Consider the following 22,708-nt stretch of genomic DNA (forward strand, 5'->3'; position numbering starts at 1 on the left):
GTGACGCGAGCAGAACTGTAACTGAATCTGTCATTTCCTTTTGTGCGAAGCCAGCGAGAAGCGATTGACAAAGTGATGCGTACTTTTGTTTGTGAGTTGCCGCCTGAAGATGCTAATTGTGGCAGACTGTAGGGATAGATAACAAAACACCAAGCTTTCTCCGCGGCGATCCCCCGATGTAAGGTTTGATTAGGGCGCACGTCCATTTTGCTGAGAAATTAGACTCGCTGTTTCTAATGACACCATCTTGAATGTACTGGTTTACTTTGTATGTTTTACATTCTACTTTCAGCTTTTCCATTGAGTTAGTTGCTGCTGAACGGCGGACATTTCGTTTCGAGAAATCAGAGCGAAAGAAAGAGAAGGGGTGTCCGCCCAGCCTATCCAGTCTGAGAATGACCGACGGCCCGTTCGTGTACGGTATCGAGCTGAGGGATCCACCGACGGTCCCAACCGAACTCACCCAGTACGACCTGCTGTTCGGTCCGGGCAGTCTCCTTTACCGTCCGCCCAACAGCATGGCCGCCGACTACGGTGACGAGCTGTACGGTACCAACCTGTCGCTTGCGCTTGGCGAGCTGCTCCGAGACAACATTTCCGCCACTGTGGTCGGCACCCACAACCTGTCCGGGGACGGGCGCAGTGCGGCCGGTAATCTGCCGCCAGCCACCGGAACGGGCACGGCCGGTTCGCGCGGCGGCGACGGCACGTTCCAGAATCAGCTCATCATCCCCCTGTACGCCATTATCTTCTTGCTGTCGGTCGTCGGCAATCTGCTGGTAATTTTAACGCTCGCCCAAAACAAACGGATGCGCACGGTCACCAACGTATATCTGCTGAATCTGGTAGGGACGCAGCACTAGCAGCACTGGAGCAAACGCATCGTAAACGTTACTGACACTTCGCATTTTCGTGTTTTTTGTTTTTGTTTCTTGGGAAAACGCAGGCAATTTCCGATCTGCTGCTCGGTGTCTTCTGCATGCCGTTTACACTCGCCGGCCAGGTGCTGCGGAGGTTCGTCTTCGGTAGCGTCATGTGCAAATTAATACCATATTTCCAAGGTAAGATAGTGTCGCCGCCACTCAGGCGCAGATTCCATTAGTGTGTTTCTTTTATTCATAAGTATGTAAGCGTACTATTCGCCATCACATCCGAGCACCCCATCACCACCCACAAGGGACGCAAGATATCGAAGTCATTTCCACTGCTCGCCCAATACGTTCTGCGCTGCGCCGGAAACCTATGCAACCTGCCGTATCGCCAAAACCTTTTTAAAGGGACAAGGTGCCTCTTGCCTACGTTATGGACGTGCTTTTGAAGGTGCTCGATTCCGTCGCCGTTTTCTGGCTGTTGATTAGCCGTCAGCACGCCGGATGGTGGAGCGGAAGCGAAGCAACGCAATATCCTCTACGCGCTCCCTCAGTGCTTTTTCTGGAGGGGTGATGAAGATAAATTGAAGACGATGGTAATGTAAGGGGAAAGAGGACAAAAAATGCTACCAGAAAGCTTACGTTAAACACAAATTTGGCTGATTGAGTGGATTCGGGGTATGCGAGACTGGGAATGTACTGCGCCTCGGAAATTGCCCCGGTGCAACTATGCTCGAGGCCCAATTACCAGCCCGTACACGACTCGCACTTACTTAGCTTATCGCTGACGAACTTCCTACTCGTCCCCGTGCTGTGCATTGGGGCGTGAGTGGCTCATTAAGAATTTATTATGCAATCGCTGATGAAGGTATAATCCACAGATTGAGCGCTTAAAAGATTGACTGGCGGGTTTTTTTTTAAGTGTACGGGCTGCCGAGCTATATCTTTTGCGTTCTCATTACCATGTGGTTGGTGCTAGGTGAGAAAGAACAATGTCGCATTCCCATTCTGCCAAACACTCAGGGTAATTTGGTGCCACGTGCACCGGTGTTCGGGTTTCTGCAGAGTTTTATTGTCCACTCAGATCTAGCTCAGATCTTAGGTGAATCGACCTTCGCAGTTAGGCACAGCTGTTAAATGAAAGGCGAAACTTCAATATTGATAAATGGTAAAAGGTTTGACTGTAATCGAGCTGCTCATTTTAACCGAAAAGAATGAGATCTAAAAGACTCAAATTTTTGTGAGCCAATGAGGGGCAAAAAATCTTTCTTCTTTATCTGAGACAGCTGTGTCTCTACTTCCTCCTACTATTGTCCCTACTTCAGGCAATAATACGGCAATATGAACTTCGGGAAAGTATGCCCCACCTTGCATAAATTAGTTTATAAAATATTTCAACGAATGCATTATGGGAATTTTATTGGATTGTGATATACATTTTATTTTAGCCGGTCTCGTGGTACAGTCGTCAACTCGTACGACTTAACAACATGCCCGTCATGGGTTCAAGCTCCAAATAGACCGTGTCGCCATACGTAGGTCTGACTATCCTGCTATGAGGGGTTATCCAAAAGTCGCTGAAAACCATCCCGACAAGTTGTACAGGCAGGCTTTGACCGACAACGGTTGTTGAGCCAAAAAGAAGAAGAAGACATTTTATACTAAATGTATATTTTATATTTTATATTATTATTATAGTATATTATTTTTGATGTATATTTTACACTAAGCTATGACTAACCTTAGGCTGTTTATACTGGTTCTCGCACAGCTTGACATGTTTTAGCTTGTCTTATGTTTTATCTAGGTATTATTTTGTTGAGTATGGCCAATCCAATAACAACGTTGGCCATGAAATTGAGCAGCCACCTCATCTGGTTTACTCCTACGGTCACCATTTTTTTGGTAGTCACCTGAACAAAGAATCATTGTTTGGCAAACATTTTTTAAAACAAAAGCTGTGTGAGTGTGTAATCTGAGGTGATATTGTATCAAGCCTCGAGAGGAGAGCGAAGAAAGTATGGGTTTGAAATAGTAATCTCATAAAAATACCCGTATTACATCTGACATGATCATAAGCGTGTTCAAGGTAGTTACAACAAAGCATAATAAAAAAAACACAAAAACAGCAAAAAAAAAAGGTAACACATTTATTAGTGCTATGGTTTTGCTGTAACATGCAAGACCCATACGGTAGATGACACTAGCAGCCAACGAGGCAAGCACACGGCAATCGTGATCGAAACATTGTGGCGAATCCAACAACAACAAAATCCAACAAACAAACCCCATTTTTGTCCCCTTGTTGCTATTTCCCCCACAAACTGCGCACCGGTGCTCGCGCTAAGTAAATAAAGCTGTATCCATTTGCACTACCTGTCCCGCACCATGCTACCATCGCGCAATAGGCACGTACTGTATGACAGCGCGATGATGTACCATTTTCCGCAATCCGGACTCCGAACTTCGGTGCTGAAATCTCCCACGCACTTTACGGACTTCCAGCCCGCGCATCGTGGGAGCAAACAGAGCCCGCCGCTCCCGAGGCACTTTGGGCGATTGCAAATCGACATTAATGTGCAATAAAAGTGTGCAGTGATGCTGTGCTATGTGTGCTACACCCACCAGTCTGTTTGCTTCGTTCGGTGGATAGGTCGCTAGACCGGACGTTTATCGTCCGGTTCAGCAGATTGCATACAACGGATCAAACAGAATTGTACGGTAGATTGAACTCGTGACGCGTGTTTTGCAACTGCCGGATGGAAGGAATACACAAACTCGAAGTTCCCGACGGTATTAAAAGCTAGAGGTTATTTTCCATCGTTATGTGAAAATACGGAATTCGGAAATAGACAATATAGTTTAAAGTTCAATGAAAGAGATGTTTAGCTTGGTCATACTGAACTGGTTGTTTTACCCTTTTTCACCTAACCTGTTTTCACGAACAGAACGGTTCTTCGAACCTTCGAATCTTTATCCACTTGTTATGGATCGCAATCCACGAGAATAGATCGTTGTCAACTACGTCTTCATTCAAACACGACAAAAATAGTATGTACATATTCTCTTATCAATAAAATAAATGCTGCATTCTATCCTCATAAATCAAATGCGTCGCGCGGCGATTAATAAACGGTGCGCTGCTATGAAAAATGTGTAGCTACTGCTAAAACTAAACGTTTTTGAAAATGATTCGAACGTAGAACGATTGCAACGATCCCAACGTATTTTGACAACGATTCATTCTCATGGATTGCGATCCATAGCAACCGGATAAAGATTCGAAGGAAAGAGATAACAGGTGTAACACATTATGTTGCTCGTTCGGAGAACAAGATTGTAGCTACCAAATGTCCTTCGCTAGATTGTGTATTTTTTTAATGACGTAGCTCTTTAAAGTAAAATATAACCTTCAAGCATAAGGCTGAAAGTTCAAAGGTCGCAGCAGAAATCAACAGCGTGCACCGGCATGTAGCAACAACTAGCAAAACGCGTCTTTTCCAAAGCGAATGTCTACATTAGAAATCTTTCATCAAACACGACGAACTTTCGCTAATGCCATCGCAAACTGTCGTTCGCTGTCGAGCATCGATTTCGCGCTGTCTACGTGGGCGTCGGCAGCGATAACTGGACTATTCATTTGTGAGCTACCCGCACACCTGCGTAGCATGGGAACTTGTGCCACGGCAACAGTAAACTTTAAACATATTATTGTAAGCATAAGGTTCTTGGTTAAGAAGTTGCACAATGCTTCTTAAAAAAACGGAGCCCAGAGAGCCCCCTTAAAGAATCCAAAGTGCCAGAAGTTCATGAAGTGGAAGAGGCGGCTGATTGTTTACTGTGGCCCATCCTGTAGTGGAACGTTGCGGAGCACAAAATGCATGGAAATCTACAGGATATCCACATAAAGAGTCCCTTGGAATTCTGGCATTCCCGGCGGAACCTTCGTCACAGAAACGCCGTCGGAAGAACAAAGGAGGCCGCATCAGCAATACGTTAAAGCGCGTACACCATTCCGACCTTTCCCCAAGGGGAATGGGGGAGCTGGCTGAGACGGGATGGTTTAAGCATTTTCATTTCCTTTACGTCTCAGTCCAATGCCCAATCCCGATGTGCCCCGTGCCCAACTCTCCCGAGCGATGAAAAGGAAACGGCAGGAAAGAAATCATTTGTATCCGACGTCTTAGGTGAAAAGTGGTATCACGGAGGCCTCCATGGGTTTTTTTTTTTCGATGGAAAAAAACGGCCTACCATTAGCCATACTGGCAGGCACCGTACCGACAGTAACGTCTGACGAAACCTGACGTCCTGAAGTCAAGATGTGAATCGAGAATTGCCAGCTGGTGGAGAGAAAAAGAAAGAGAATAACAAAAAAAAAAAACATTTGTCAGCTCGTCAGCGGAGGTGTCAGATTTTGGTTGATGCCATTTTTCCTCTAGTTATTACGGAGGCTGTAACGTGTGTTCGCAATGTGCTTCCGGTTTCCGGTTCTGGCTGTGTCTGTGTCCACTTGAAAAGAAAAAAACAACAACTTGCAACGGTTTAAGTATGGCGCCGATATTTATTGGGAATTTGAGCGTATGCTCCCGTCGCGTTGGATGTAGTAGCGATCAGTGAGTGATTTACAATCCGAGTTGGAACGATAGCTCGATTTTCTTTTTTTTTTCAATTCATCGCTAACGCTGCGCAGGTGGCTAGATGGTAAATGGTACAAAAGCATTCCTGCCGGGGCGTCAGATGGATGCACGCTGTCGATTAACCGAACAGTGTTTTGTTGTACTTCCGGTTTGGCAGAGAGCAATTCAACATCAGCGTTGGAGTTGGAGAGACGTTTCATTTGCTCCCGGGCTGTGTGCTGTATCCAAGCGACAACATGAAAACCCACGCTCGCTTCCTGCTCCACTGCAGGAAATTGAACTCCGGCACAACAGCTGTTCGGATGATTCAACATCCCGTGGGGAAAGGGCGAGCAGAGGGGAAGGGGGGTGGGGGGGCTGGCATTAGCTCAAAACTAGTCCGATTTACCTCACGGCGGATATCCGCTGGCTGGAAGGGTTGGAGCCGAACGGATGCAAACAGTGTTGCCATGTAAACCGGAAAAAACCCTTTAATTTATGTAGGCAGCGTTTACGTTTGCCGCACAGCTAATCGTGCGCCTGGATGTATGCATCCCGCCTATGAGAGATTGCTTTATTAACCGTGATAGTAAACGTCCTTGTGGTTTGGCCAACACAACCAGCCAGGCGTCTGTGGGTTTGGGTTTACCTTCCGATTACTCGACACTTGACATTGTACCTTCCTTCATCAGACGGTAAAATTATCCCAAACTTGTCACGGACACACAACGGAATATTCCCGAGCTTCACATCTTCTTCCCCATCTTCTTCCTTTTTCTTCACAGCCGTCTCGGTGTCGGTGGCGGTCTGGACGTTGGTGGCGATCTCGCTTGAGCGCTACTTTGCCATCTGTCGGCCGCTGTCATCCCGCCGATGGCAGACCCAGTTTCATGCCTACAAAATGATCGGCCTGGTGTGGACGGTCAGCTTTCTCGCGAACTCACCGCTCGGGTACGTGCAGCGACTGCTGCCGGTCGGCCGCAGCACCGGCCAGATGAAGTGCCGGGAAGAGTGGCCCAGCCCGGCTTGGGAAAAGGCGTACGTGCTGTTTCACGACGTCGGGCTGCTGTTTCTGCCCCTGCTCACCATGGGCTTCGCCTACTCGATGATCGTCTCGAAGCTGTGGCGTGGACTCCGACACGAGATCAAACATTCTTCGCTGTACCAGCAGACGAGCCGGCAGCACGGTACGGGCGGCCAGGGCAGCAGCGTCGGGGGAGCTCCCACTGGTGCCGCGGCTGGCAGTGTGGGGACTGCCAGTGGGGAGCAGCACTGCACAGGCGATGCGGGCAAGCCACCGAAGCCGGCCGGTGGTAAGCGGCACGAGCCGGGATTCGTGCTAACGTCCAGCCTGAAGAAGGCACCGTTCAAATCGTCTACAGCGGTCGTTAACTTTGCCAGCAACAACAACACGATCAACAAAAGCAACTTCAGCGGTGCTGGAAGCGGCAGCTCGAGCAATGGTGCCGGTAGCAGCGGCTCGAGCAATGGCAGCAATGGCGGTGGATGCAACGGTTCCGGGGCGGACCAGCGAACGCACTACTGTGGTGGTGCTGGATGCGAAAGCAGGCCCGGAAGACTTCGAGGTTTTCGCCATTTCTTCGCCAAGGTAAGGACGGGTAGGGGGATTGGGTGTTGCGAGGGAGGAGGGGGGTGATGTTGATGGGCGTTACGAGCCTGCCTGAGTTAAATAATAGTTGGAAAGCACTATTTACGAGACGAAACACGCATTCCGAAGGTGCCAAGATAGGCGAGAGCGTCATCGTGAAAGTTTGCTCTGCTCGGCAGAAACTTGCTGCCGCAGGCGGAGCAGGCCGCCTATCAGCTATTAATGCTTGTTACGGGAGCACAAGTTTGGCGATAACTTTATTTCAATCAGCGCACATCAGCAGCTAGGAGACGCGAACTCAATGGGCCCGCTTGTAAAGTTTGCGCTGAAGCTGGTTCGCTCCTCCGTATGGGAAGGGTTGCCAGCTGCTGGAGCAAATAGCTTTCGGGTGTGCTAAGAAGCCGTCTTTACACACCGATCATCGTACACACACACACACGAAACTCACTGTATCACCACTGTCTCCAGCAGCACCACCGGCACGTTGGACTCTGTCGGAATCAGCGCTATCAGCGCAGCAGCACCACCGCCGCGCCGGAAGGTCTGCCTGAGCTGGCCGAGACGAAGTTCGACGAAAGTGCGTCGGTCGGGCAGCAGCACCCGTACCACCACTGCCACTGTCATCATGCGCACGGATATCATCATCACCATCACCGGCTGCCGACCAGCACCATCGTGAAGAGTACGCAGCAGGACGCCAAGCACGAGATCGTGCTCGGTACGGGCGAACCAGGACCGGGGCTCGAACCAGCCGGTGACGCAGTGCTGCTTCCTGGCGCACCGACGGGTAGTGCTGCCACCGCACCGGAAACCGGCCAGAGGGACTGTGACCCGTCCGCTCTCAACCCGGATCCGGCCTATCAGTTCTCCCGGCATGCGATCCGCTCCACCTACATGGACAAGAGCATCGAGGCTAAGAAGAAGGTAAGTCGCCCACGGCCCCTAGCAGGATAAAATCAATATACGCAGCACACTCGCCTCCCAGCTCCAATTTGTTGGTACCGTGTCGCTGGGAGCGGTTTCGAACAGCCCAGCAGCAGCGCGTGTGAACCACCGTATCGCTGCGAAGTCCTTAAGCAACAGCTAGGAGAGGGCGAAGCCGACCCCGGGAAAGGTTCATTTGTCAACTTCATCTCGGAACAATGTTACGAAACTCAAGCAAGAACGCACGAGTATGTGTGTGTACTAATCGATGGTAGATGCCTTGAGGTTACATTCCAGTTGTGTTGGTACACGAACCACACACACACACACACACACACACACACACACACACACACACACACACACACACACACACACACACACACACACACACACACACACACACACACACACACACACACACACACACACACACACACACACACACACACACACACACACACACACACACACACACACACACACACACACACACACACACACACACACACACACACACACACACACACACACACACACACACACACACACACACACACACACACACACACACACACACACACACACACACACACACACACACACACACACACACACACACACACACACACACACACACACACACACACACACACACACACACACACACACACACACACACACACACACACACACACACACACACACACACACACACACACACACACACACACACACACACACACACACACACACACACACACACACACACACACACACACACACACACACACACACACACACACACACACACACACACACACACACACACACACACACACACACACACACACACACACACACACACACACACACACACACACACACACACACACACACACACACACACACACACACACACACACACACACACACACACACACACACACACACACACACACACACACACACACACACACACACACACACACACACACACACACACACACACACACACACACACACACACACACACACACACACACACACACACACACACACACACACACACACACACACACACACACACACACACACACACACACACACACACACACACACACACACACACACACACACACACACACACACACACACACACACACACACACACACACACACACACACACACACACACACACACACACACACACACACACACACACACACACACACACACACACACACACACACACACACACACACACACACACACACACACACACACACACACACACACACACACACACACACACACACACACACACACACACACACACACACACACACACACACACACACACACACACACACACACACACACACACACACACACACACACACACACACACACACACACACACACACACACACACACACACACACACACACACACACACACACACACACACACACACACACACACACACACACACACACACACAGAAAGATCTGGTTAGTATCATCATTCAAGGAATGTTTTGTCTTCCTCTCCTTCTCGTCCTCGCCGGCCGCATCTGTATTACATTCCGGTTGTTTCATCCATTGAACACGACAAATCAATCGATGGGCCCTTCGCCTCTGCACACCACGCCGCTGCAGGTCATACGGATGCTGTTCGTGATAATCGTCGAGTTCTTTGTTTGTTGGGCACCACTACACATTCTCAACACGGTAGGTGAATTAATTTTCAATCTCAGTCTCACACCCACGCGTAGTCCAACACTCCGCTGGCGCCATTTTGCACACTTTTGTCGTACGACCGCTAATGAGCGTTTTGGGGGTCTGCCTGAAGCGTCTGAGGCAAATTGAATTACCGCTCCGCTTCCGACAACATTAGCACCATTCCACACACACACATACAACCATATAAACGGTGGTGCTTGGCAGCCGTATGTCCGCTTGACATTCCAACAGCGGCGTGCTGCTGCTCACCAAGCAGGATGGGAAACTCAATCAACCAAACAGAACGGTTTCCCCTGGCTAGAACCGGGCCGTGCGTAACGACCGGTTGAAATGTTGCCTTTTCTGGTAAATAAATTTGATCAATGTTTTATGCATCATTCGCTTCATTTCGTCTACCGATGGTTCAAATATATGCGGAAGCTACGCGAGTCGCTCTGGTACGCTTCGGTGGTTTTTTGTTTATTTAAAAAAAAAAAAAAGTTGCTCTCTAACACGGACCTGAAGAACGCTTTTATCGCTCAAACCATAGCACTTTTATTAGGTATCAGAAACCAGAAACCGTGCTCCAGCCTGGGAGAAATGAATTGATGTAACACGTCCCCTCCCCCTCCCCCCAACCCCGTCTCGGCCCGGTCATTGGTAAGCTAGCTAGCGGAGACCGTAAAATGACACCCTTAGGACGCGTCGGGTCCCCGAACAGTCACTGGGGTGTGCCCTCGGGTTTTGCTGATTCGGCAAGATTGATCGAATATACTTGTTGAGTGCAATATTTCATAAATACTTCATTGCAGTGATTTCGCCAGCCGGTCGGGGAACCTCCAGAAATCGTTCGCCTTGAAGCTCTAAGCTTACGGTTCCGGGGAAGGGACAGAAACTGCGAATTGCTGTTATTTATTGTTACTTTTATTGTTTCCTGCTACATTGCCGCTACCGTACTTTCCCTCGCTGCAGTCCCGAGGCGCTAAAGGATGATTGACTTTTCTGCCCCATCTTGGGTGAGGCTGGGAAGAAGAAACTGCGCGGGGGAACAAATGTAGCAGGCAATCTTAAAATGAAGCTTTTCCGTCAAAGAGGCGTGCCGCTTTGGCCTGTCAGGAAGGTGTGGAAATGGAATACGTGCACTCGTGCCGGAGCACGGGCAACGACTATAAATCCTTCCCATACGCATGATAGCGCTTCCGGTATTTGCCAGATATTTTAGGTCCCTGCCTCAAACTTTTCGTTCGATGCAGGTCGTAAAGAGTGTGCACGGTGTGCGGAAAAATACTCGCAAAACGATGAGGCTGGCATCATAGTTAGCAGAATACTTACTCCAGGAAGCTGTTAATGTTTGCGGTGTACACGGTGGAGCCTGTCTGTATTCTTACGCAGTCCTATTTTCTTCCTTCATCCATCCGTCCAGGTATATCTGTACTCGCCGACCTTCGTCTACCAGTACGTGAACAGCAGCGGCATTGCCCTGGTGCAGCTGATGGCGTACATCAGCTCCTGCTGCAATCCCATCACGTACTGCTTCATGAACCGACGCTTCCGGCAGGCATTCCTCGGCGTCTTCAGCTGCTACCGCAACCGGTAAGTAGGCAGGTGTTGACGCTTTGCCGCTGACAGTGCCGCTCGCCCGTCAACAGCCTAGCGCAACTTCGGATTAGCACACCTTGCTCAGAACGTGCCACTGATACACATACACCTACACACACACACATACACTCATACATATATACTCATACGTTTACACACAAGCACGCACGCTACTCTCGGCATGCCTTCTCTTCCCTGTGTTCCTGTATTCCTGCCCACCCTCACAGTCTCCGCGGGCCGCCTAGAGGACCGATATTTTGATGTTGCTGACTGTTCTGCTGACGTTTGCTCTGTTTTCCTGTGTTTTCTGATTCTCGCTTTTCCATATTCTCATACAATCTCTCTCTCTCTCTCTTTCTTCCTCTCTTCCTCTCTTTCTCTTTATTTATCTCTCTCTCTCTTGTTCTCTATCACTCTTACTTGGTTTCTCACTCTTTGATTCTAATTTAAACCCCCTTTACTCCACTCTCGAACTATCGATGTTTTGACTGTACATCCGTGTACTACTGTGTGTTTGCCAATGTCCAGCATGCCAATCTGCTGCTGCTTCTGCTGCGCGTCGTCGAACGGCCCGATGGAGGGGGCGGAATCGAAGGCGGCCGCCTATCTGCGCCAGAACACCATCAACCAGTCCGGCGCGGAACGGAACAACTCGGACATGTCCGGTAACGATTCACTGGTGTACGTCGGACGCGGGCTCGTGCAGCGTTCCGGTAAGTTGTGTGCGCGGCGTTCGGGCACGTATCCGCGATACTATCGCGATGCAGTTTGCAACGCACTACCCTGGGACCTGAAAATGTAGGAGAGGCAGGAGGTGGGGGAGGGTGTATGTTAATGGGAAGGATGCAGGAAAGACTGTCGAGAGGAGAAGGCAATGGAAGGAATGGTGCGAGCGGCCAGCTGTACCTTTTGGCAATCGCAACATGAGCCCCAACCGTTCTAATGCCGCTATTTCCGCGTTCTGTTTTTCTTCTGCTTCATTTTTTTTCCCGTTTGCCCTGTTGTTGCTGTCGGTAGAGATATTGATTCTGGAATCCGAGGATCGGGTTTAGCACCGGCTCCGATCACGTGAACAGCTCCGTCTCGATCGTGAACTCGATCAGCAGTGCGAGAATCGCGCAGGTAAGTAGTGGCACCACTGAACACTGAATAAGCTGCAAATAAAGGTACAAAAGCTGTTTTGTCATGCGGATTGCATTAATAAGAGCGTTCAAAATGAAACTCTTGGCAAAATAAAAAAAACTCTGCTATAAAAAAAAAGGATTGGTAGAGGAAAATCGTAAAAGCGCCTATATCACAGCGTTTCCCTAGGCGATCTGGCATCGTAAAGGCGTTATCGGTCGCCGTAGATAACTTGGGCTTTATTTGGCTCGGTCATTTCTATTCAGGCCGTGTAAAGTATGATTTGTGCATAGAAAAAGAATGAGCGGCCTACTCTTGATTTTCTTGTTTTCTAGCTGCGAAGCTTTTTTTAGCGCGTAGTTTAACTGATCGCTAAAAATAATATTTTTACTTTCTTAAATTGCTAATAAAAATGATTCAAATACCTGATTTAAAAAAATTATGTCATGTACATGCCACGCAAGATGGTTTTATATTTTTAAAATAATATAATATGTTTAATGATTAACTTAAGATACCATTTTCAAATAATATCATACATACTTAAATAACACAATACGCCAGCTACGTACTTTTAAACAGTTTTATGGATCACACTTTTCTTTACACTTTTCTTAACCCGATACCATACTTCATAAGGCCCGAAGAGAAATGACAGTGCCCAATTGACGGTATACGTCGCCCGAATGAGTGTTAACGGCGACCGATAACGCGATTACGATGCCGGATGGGCTAGGTAAACCCTGTATTGCAATTTGCAACACATTTTCGCTTAATATAGGTGCAGTGAAACATTGTGCATAATCTGTTAAAGCTCTCTTTTCCCGAAGTCGCTAACAGCTCTTTGTTTTCCTCCGCCTCTGCCTCCTTCCTCTCCCACTCCCCATCTCTCCTCCTCACCGGCGTTACTCGTTGGCAGATCATCGAAACCGACCCGGATGACGATTCATTTCGGTTGCGTATCACGTGGTCAAAGCCAACCTCGGCTAACTACTCAAAGACTGCAGGCGGTTGTGATAGCGAGCGCTACTCGTAGAACGGACGGCTGCCACCAAGGGATGGTTGGACCAGGATTAAGGGATGGTGACGTACTTTCAAACACACTCGACCCGCGAAGGACCAAGCAGCGCTGCAGCACATAATGTGAAATAAGGTGTGCTCAGAAACGCATCCCGCAACGGGCAAAACAAAAGTCAAGGAGCAGGATAATTCTCCCCTCCACACGAACATTGAGAATGTTGATTATTCTGAACGCTCTTGATCCTGGGTCGCATGGAGCAAGCACACTCCAGAACTCTATTCCCGGTAGTGCGGTAAGGTAACCGTCTCACGTAGTCGTTTAGATGCTGTAATATGATTGAAATGAAATCAATGTCTAACATTTGTTTCCCGTTCGTGCACACCCAGCTCGCAGCAAACTTATCGTTCCGTTGGGTGCAGAGACAACGAAACAAAGCGAAAAGGAAGGCAGTTACTGGCGGGCATAGAATGACCCGAAGTTTCTGTGTTTGTTTTTATATTTTTGGAATAGCGAATAAGGAAAGGCGCGTACTTCTAGAAGGTGGCAGCGTTTGTAAGCTGCCCGGTTAATCTAATGTTTAAGGTTAGTATTTTCCGTTTCGATCAATTGCTTTTCCTCACTTTTCCCTGACAAAGCGGTCAGACAAGTCCATATTCGGTCTCTGATAGCGTACCCATCCGGAAAATGGTTCCGGTTAGTCGGAAAATTGATAAATACTTTCGTAGATGACTGTTGAATCCTTCCCGGGATACTTACCGGGCTTGTACCATCGACTAGCGTTTCCAGGGAAACAGGTCTGGATCTAATAATCTTGATTGGATTGTTCGACTGTGTTTGTGTGGATGTGCGTGTGTGCGCTCGATATTCGAGAAGGAAGGATTGGATCATTCTTCCACCCAGCGCACATTGCATCTGTAATATGGTTGAGCTGGGAAAACTTTGACCAGTTGCCATACTCTGATGTACTGTTCATACCAGCCATCTGAAAGAAGAAGAGGAGAAGGGAAAGTGGAGCAGAGAAGACCGATAAAATCCCCGATAATCTCATGTGGACTCTGAAAATCCCAGTGACCATGTGGCAGTCTCAGTGAAGGAGCGTAATAATGAAAGCGTGCTCAGAAGCGTAAGTGTGTAAATGCAAACCTGAGGGAAGAAGCGAGGTGCAAGTCTAACAAGCATTTGGGATTAGACTCGGCAAAAGGTAACAAAAGTCCAGCTGCCACCGGTTTCGGAAGTTACGGTTTCCCCTGCCTCAAGGGACTGCCTCATAAACGTTACGGGTTATGGTAATGTCACATATTGTTTCGTTCTTTTGCATGACCGGTAAACAGCGATTAAAGTGAGCAGATAACTCGGCTAACGAGAATGTGGGAAGATGAATAAATGTTGCCTACATTAAGGCTGCTTCTTTCAAGTCAAGAACTGTCACAAACAAACAGAAAAACGAAGAATTGATTGCAAAACTGCCCCTACCCATCTGGATGCTTGGCGCTACGGTACTATCTGCTTCTGCTTTCCTTTCTCCTACGCGCGTAACGCGTAACGCCCTTTTGTTTGTATGTTTTACCGAGGAGCAGCTCCCAAAAAAGAAAAAAAAATCAAAAGGTCAGATTACAATCGCACAAACAAAAGTAGAAAACACCGGTAACCGTTCGGAAGTGAATCAACCCGTGCTTTAGTTGATTAGGTCCCTTTAGGAGCCAATTTCTAGTGGTGGGAGTTCCCAAAAGGAAAAAGAATGAGTGATGAACGACGCGTGTGTTGTAGGTTGAGTGCAGGTCCGTGTATCTATATTTAAGCGCCTCAAGAATTCCCGAGAGATTTTAAGCGTGTAAGTGTACATTCACATTAAAAAAGAGGCCATACGAAAAACGAAACCGTGTATGAAGTAGTGAGAGGAAAAAGAAGAAATAGAAGGTCTTAAGTACGAGGAAAGGGAGTGATCTACATTAGATGGGCAAAATTTGATTGTTACTGTAATTACAAAGATACCGGAAATATATTTAAATATTTCATCACACATGTTGCCAACGAAGAGAAAAATGTGGTTCGATTTGCTTGCTGTTGTTGTTGCTACTGCTGGTGCTGTTGTATTGCCGAAAACCTCCCAGATGCTCAGCCGGGCGGTATATCGATTTGGCGGTGCGTGAAATTTATGCTTTATTACCGTCCAAATTACTTCCGCTGCCAGATACCCCTTGGCTTAGTAAAACTTGCTAACGAGAAAGAAACCAAAAGGCCCAGTCCAATACCCAGCGGATTCTTATCGACAAATCAAGCGTGTGGGCGGCTAAATGTAGTCAACAAACACGCGTTGGGTAGAAACTCCAACGAAATCTCTGCATAGAGAGCGAGAGCGAGAGAGAGAGAGAGAGAGAGAGAGAGAGAGAAAGAGAGAGAGAAAGGGAGGGAGAGAGGGAGGGAGAGAGAGAAAGAGAGAATAAACAGAAAAAAATAAATGCCAGAGGGTCGTGCTTTCCGTACTCAATAATGTTAGCGCTCTGCCACCAGCAAAAGGGGTTTAGCGATAGTGTCGGTTTGTGTACGTTTTTTCTCTTTCTTGCAGTACAGCTTACCTCGCTCGGTGACGAGGACGACCTATCCATGTGAAAATGGATTTTCTGGAAAAACAAAAATCTTCACAACCAGTGCTGGCCATCCAGGGTGAGATATTGAAGATGTCGTTAAGATAATATAACACATGACGCACACGGGCGCTCGGTCACTCAGGTCACTCGTTAAAGCCCGTGTTTGAACACGCGCGCGCACTTGGAACTTGCGCCTGAAAGTTATGTCACGCTGCATGGTTTCTTTTCGCCCCAGTTTCGATGGTTTGGATTGTTCGCACCTTTTCCGTTATTGAAGCAATTGGTGGGCTAACCACCTAAGCCCCCACAGGCACACGAATTGACCTACAACTTCCAGCTTAGACCGTTGGCAGGTGGACTTTTTCGCTGATGTATATGCTTCTCTGAAAGGAAAAATGAGCGCAAAGAATCGTCTAGGGGAGTTACGGACGGGTAAATAATGTTTCGAAAATATGAGCCTTTTTATGGCCAAGGAAGGAGTAAGCGACACGTTGAGTGAGGTAAGCTCTACGTTTCCAACCCATCGCATCCCGGTGAAGCTGCAAATGTTAATTTGCTAATTTTTGTTTGATGGTGTGTCGCTCACTACACTCCCTCCTTCTTTACTCCATTTTCAAATGAAGGTCGTAAAAGATGAGCGTTTTTGCAGCACACGGCAATTGAAAGCAAAAAGTTGTACCTCCATTCCCTACTAAGCAAATGTACAAAAAATCCTCAAGTAACTCCGACACTTCCCCACTTTGGGATTTCTCGCCCTTTTTTGTACAGGCCTTAGATGGCAGCCACATTGGGCCGGCAGCCATCAGCTCCCAATAATAACAGTCCAATGGCAGGGCATGAAGAAAAGCATCCGCCCAACGGTGGATAATTTTTGCACCGTTTGGCAGCGTAAATGCAAATTACGACCCGGTCGAGCTGGAAAAGTGATCCAGCTCTGGGTTGAAAAGCAAGGGGCAAAGAAAGGTAAAGACATTTCAAACAATCTTAGCGGGCCACAGACATCGCCGGCAGACCCTGGACGATGAAGAAATAAGCCTGGCTCGTAACGGTTTAGGCCAAACAAACAAAATTAAAAAAAAAAAGCCGATCGTCTCGACAACGATGTGACAATCTCGTTTTTCCCCGAACGAGCCCAGAGTTAGAGTTAATGTGTTTCGTTTCCCCTTCCTCTCTTTATGCTTCCGATTATTAAAATGAAGAGGCCATTTTTGTGAGTTTTTTATCGTGCAGTGCCCCCCTGCTCGACCTTAGTTGCATCAAAACATAGTTCCTTTACTGGCCAAGGTAATTGCGATAATGTGATTGGTTGCGACTTAATGCAAACATCTCGGTTTCAATAAAAACTTATACTTCCGCCGAGTTATCGAAACAGTTCCTTTTAAAATTTTCCTCGGAAAGCAGGGCATCCATTACTCTCTGATGGTTGTTTGGAGCATTCGAATTAAAAGCACTTGAGTTCCTTTAAAACTTTTCCTAGGAAAACAGGGCATCCATTACTCTCTGATAGTCGTTTGGAGCATTTGAATTACAAGAAAATACCCTTTTCGGTTGCTATAAAGAATAGCTTGGTTGGCAATTATTATAACATCTCCCACAACACTGCGTTAGCGTGTCGTATTGACGGTCCGACAACAAAGACACTCGTTTCAGGGATACCGTCCAGCATATATCACACGCTTCACTTCACACTGGCAGGCTGTGCGAGTAAACGCGCCTGAAAGTTATGCACAGCCGCACTGCTTCTCGAAAGCCAATACGCAATAAAAATCGAATGATCGCGAGTCATAAAACAGGTATACGGTCGTAAAGCTGAGTTCAATTATATGCATATACTCTTTTAACGGATGAAACTTTTATTACAAAAAACCCTTCCAGTTTTTTTTCTAAATTGCTTTAACAAAACTGCCAATTGTCAAGCATGTGGCGTATGCTTTGTCTGTTTCCAACACTTGAGCAGTAGTCGTTAGTAGTTGTGGAGAAGATTCCGGGTGACTGTATTAATGCGCATAAATTGAGCATGGAAGGTACGGTAGTTAAGTTGGTCGCGAGTGCATGTCTCGTGCATAAAGGAACACTCGAGATCGTCCGACAATATGTAGATAATTTGTTTTTGCTTATTATTGTTGCTTATGGAATTGCACTGGCAAGCGATGTTTTACTAGCCCAACATGGTAGCTGTAATAAAGCTCCATTCATCATATGGTTAACGAGGACACGTTGCTACATCTAACCGTGCAACCAGACATTCCGCCAAATAGTGTCGAAATGTGAAGACGCAATCGGTTATATTCGATGAAAAGTCCGTACCAAAATCCAACTGTTTTATGGCGAATATGTTTACGCCATGTGCGGGCACGTGAAAAACACGTAATTTCGTCGAACTTCATCGAACCATAAAGGATGACAATTCTGTACATACATTACTCGTGAAATGTGACTGCCATGTTGATTTTGGATTCTTTTTACGCTTCACGGTGTGAAATTGTCTCGATAAATCTTGATGCACGGTAAAAGTTGCTGTTCCGTGTGGGTTTTTCATGCAACACATACGAAGCAACTCACTCTTCCCTACCAGAAAAATCGAGTGCATTGCAACGCATGGACCAAGTGCATTTAGGGATGAAATCATTCAACCCACAACGAATCGCAAAAGGTTACCGGTATAATAATCATCCCGTATGATTTTTACATCCGTGCCTCTTTTCCTGGCAATATCACACTTGGCTCGCCGACGTGTGATCGTTAGGGGTTTTTTGCTTAACCTTTTCGTAGCTGCCATGCGACGTGCCTACCTTTGAGGCGCTTTTCTCGCAATTCGAATGAAACATTATTACACAAGAGAAAAACGTACAATGAAGAGTAACACAACCTAACAACAATCCAAACATACGATACGAACACATTACAAGATTTCTGCACGGTCTACCGTGGACGTACTGCACGGCACTGTTCATTAATATTCATGGATATGTTTTGTGTCGTGGATGGCAGTAGAAAACGTTCAACGAAGCTTGGCCTCCGTGAGGCACAACGATCGAACGATGGTAGGTCGTTTCTTGACTGAAAAGAACCACAGGAAAGAAGGACAACAAAAACACATACACTCTAAACCGCATAGAATTATGGCCCACTTTGGTCCACTGGAGATCGATTGCGCCTGGTAAGTATGCAATGCTTTCAGGAATGTGTGGAGCGAACCACATCTCGCTTCTGCAACAAGCCTTATGATTGATTTTGTAGATTTTGTTTGTTTTCTTCGTTGATTCCACACACACATACGTTCGCACACACAAACACATATGGTATTCCCGGTAGCCCGGGACGAGACTCAAGGATGAAAGGTTGTTTGCTTCTAACTTCTTGTTCAACACATCGGTTGTTTGGTTCGGGCGAGAAGTGAGCATCGTAAAAAACAGAACGCCTTAGAAAAGAAATTCCAGCAGCAAGCCTGGTTGTATCCGCTCAGCCCGTTTATTATGAGCACTGAAATACTGCGGGATACTGGCACCGTGCAACAGATGTTGTCTCAATAACACGCCAAAGCCTCTTGGCATCCGGCCTCCGCCGTCGGCATCATCGCCAGCCAGAATGGTGGCGAAGAGGAAATAACTGTTGTTACCAGTTACTTTGATGGTGTGCTGGGGTTTTGGTCGCCTTTGCTATTTTGCTTTTCGTTCCCTACTGGTTCGTTGTTTGTTGTTTTGTTGTACTTGACGCTGTTTGTTGGTTTAGTTACTTGTTTTTCTTCCTCGCACATTGAGCGGAGGAAGGTAATTTCAATTGAGTGCTTCACAAATCGAAAGGTACTTGCGAAAGCCGGGCAAAAAACGGGAGAAAAGAGAACAACAAATGAAACTTCGCCATTCTTTCCCCCAAAGCAGGGTCAACAGGTTGATAGTTGTTACACTCTTTTTCTTGTGGTTTTCTTTGTGTGAGTGCGCTCGACAACTTGATTGAAACGAGGGAATGGCGTTGGATTTAGGGGACAGCGCGGCAAAATGGTTAGGTGGGACGAATAGGTCACCCGTATTATTGGCTGATCAACACAATTAAAATTTCTATACTTCTATAGATTGAAAAACATCAAATACAATGCGTGATGCACACTGTTACCGTTGTATAACCTAAGATTTTAATAAATAAATGAATAAATAAGGAAACTAAACTACTGCTCAAAACGATGTTATTTTCACCATCTCAAAAATAATCATTTATAAACGATTAGCAGATAGTTAGAGAAAATAAAGGATGTGTATACAGGTACATGGCATAAGTAAAAAAGTAAGCATTTTAATTCATTATAATGTTTTTAAAGTTGAAGTTCGAAAAATGTTTCACTTGGGACAAAATGGTAGGTATGTTTCGGCAGGAGCAAAATAATGAGGCTGTGGTGTAAGGAAAGGTTGCTACAATATGCAGCCTTCTCTGAGTTACGCATTTTTTTTACAATACATATGTCTAATCGGTGCAGCTTTCTCCAACAATTTTCAAATGCACAGTAAAATGCATTATTGTTAAAAGTTTATAATCTCAAAAAAGACATAGATATTCGATAACTTTTTACATGTATTGTACCATGTAAGTAACTAAGAGTATAAATGTACTAAGCTTAATCAGAAATAACTATTTAACAACTATATTTTGAATGAAAAACGTTTTATTATACTTACACTGCTTCTAAACGACGCGCGACAAATTTTCGGAGATACTTAGAGTAGCGCCGGATAAGTAAGTAGTTTGTTCTAAAAAAAAAAAAAATTTTGTTTTTATAACAAAAACAAGGACAATAGTAATTGTCACGGGCTAGATGCAACAGCTTTAACCATAGCCTAAAGTCTGTTGTTGTTGTCCTTTATGTCCTATTGTTTTGATGTTTTTTGACACTTCGTATATGACCATATTGCGTTACACCGAAACGATTGAACCCCTCGCAATACATTTTCACGACTTCTGATGATGTTATTTAAATTTATACATTTACTTTTTATCATTGTATCATTTTATTTATCATTTATCTTTATACATGTAAATTTGTTGTTAATATGTCTGCTACAATTTTTGTTTCATGAAAAAAAAACGTTGATACATCGATTGCGGTAGAACTGTCAATGTCAAGTGGTGTACCCAATGGGTAAGGAGCGAAATCCTTTACAGTGCCATTTTGACTCATCTTCCCCTAAATTACTGCTGAGTGTTCACGCTGGTGCTGCAACTCCAAGGCAATGGCTTCAACTAATTGCGACAGTAATTTAGTGCTTGTTTGTTTGGGTGGTGGTGGTGGCAGTTATTTAAAGAGGTACTTGGGATGGTGAAAAAAGAATGAGAAATGTTCTCCAGGGGCTTGCTTCTGTCGAAGACCCGAATCCGAAATGAAATGAATTTTAAACAAGGACCAAAAACCATCGCCATCTCACGGGCAAGGGAATGAAAAGTTGCCCGAACACGGATTGTTTCGTTGCTTCCTGACATACCGATCGAACTACCAGAACGCACGGATCTTTGAGCCACGCCGGAAGTGGGTGCTCGTGCTTTGTGCGAACTAATTGGAAAATTCCACCAATTCACCTTTCTACCTTCTGGTGCAATTTCAGTTACATATTAAAAAAAATGCACAGCTGAACGGAGTGGACGTTGTGCTACCTGCACAAAACAGTAAAAGTTGGTTCGGGCTCCATTACGCGGTGCCGTGATGTCATGGCGACCACAAATTTGTAATGAGTATGGCCAAATGGTGCCAGCCGCAGCGATCCCAAAAATCCCCGCCAAGCTCGCCCTTTTTCGCCGGCACGTCCGCGACAAACACAGCACCCCAAGACCCCAGCCAACCACAGAAGAAAAAAGAAAAACTTTCACGTTGTCGCCATCGAAAGTTTTGGGCATGTTTTCGTCGGAGCACAAAACTCATAAAAGTTCCAAAGTGAAAACGCTGTATGTGTGTGTGTTTAGCATCAGTTTGCGCCTATAGGGTTCGCAGGCTTTTTTCGTCCCTTGAGCCTAGTGCCTGGAGCGACACCACTACTACGCTGCTGCGACGCCTGTAGTACGGTAGTGCGCAGCTAAACCGTTCAGCGTGCAAGAAAGAGGAATGGCTGCTTGCTCTTTTCCCTGATTTTTTTATTTATGTTGCAACAGCCATGCCTCACACACCCACACACCCCTGTAGTATCATTTTTCTTGTGATACTTTTTCTTCTCTTCACCCTCGTATTGAATTGCTTCGGTTTTAACGTTTCGGTGCGGGTGCCGTACGCAACGAGGAAACTTTCATTCAATACGTGCGTCTTCTTACTCATTGCTGGTGTCTTTGCGTGCCCTTATCTTTTTTCTTACTCCATTCTATTCCCGAATGTAGCACAATCTCACTCTTAAAGTGGTGAGGCGGGAGAATGCGTCAGAAAAAGGAGGACGGATTTCCAATTCTAATTTAGAGTTTCAGATCTGTAACATTTCTGCAGCGTTTTTTTTTTTTGTTGTCTCGCTTTCTGCTCTCTATTTCGTGTGCTTCCTGGTTTGCTGATTGTACCAAATTTCATTAAGAAAGGAATGGAGTTGGAAGGTTGAGGGATAAAGCCTAAGCAAGGAGTGTCTATGACAACAAACGCATTGACGGCACGGAAAAGTGCTTGGGCAATTGTT

At 46.4% G+C, this 22,708-nt stretch overlaps 1 protein-coding gene across 4 annotated transcripts in view; it reads left to right on the top strand.

The window, feature by feature from the left end:
* LOC120905825 overlaps window positions 1–15,091 on the top strand; it is a 44,516-nt gene extending 29,425 nt beyond the window's left edge. For 3 of the 4 annotated variants that reach the window (XM_040317027.1, XM_040317028.1, XM_040317029.1), the window contains 7 exons: window positions 293–845; window positions 947–1,061; window positions 6,271–7,094; window positions 7,563–8,018; window positions 9,681–9,752; window positions 11,167–11,336; window positions 11,871–12,144. In XM_040317027.1, coding sequence (XP_040172961.1) covers window positions 293–845; window positions 947–1,061; window positions 6,271–7,094; window positions 7,563–8,018; window positions 9,681–9,752; window positions 11,167–11,336; window positions 11,871–12,144 — 2,464 coding nt within the window. Of the gene's footprint in view, window positions 1–292; window positions 846–946; window positions 1,062–6,270; window positions 7,095–7,562; window positions 8,019–9,680; window positions 9,753–11,166; window positions 11,337–11,870; window positions 12,145–12,359; window positions 12,465–13,383; window positions 13,783–13,871 lie in introns of those variants that run through there. The other variant, XM_040317026.1, reaches the window with a different exon arrangement.
* The last annotated feature ends 7,617 nt before the right edge of the window (window positions 15,092–22,708 follow it).

Source organism: Anopheles arabiensis, chromosome X, assembly GCF_016920715.1.
Source record: "Anopheles arabiensis isolate DONGOLA chromosome X, AaraD3, whole genome shotgun sequence".
In the NCBI taxonomy this organism is placed as follows: Eukaryota; Metazoa; Arthropoda; class Insecta; order Diptera; family Culicidae; genus Anopheles; species Anopheles arabiensis.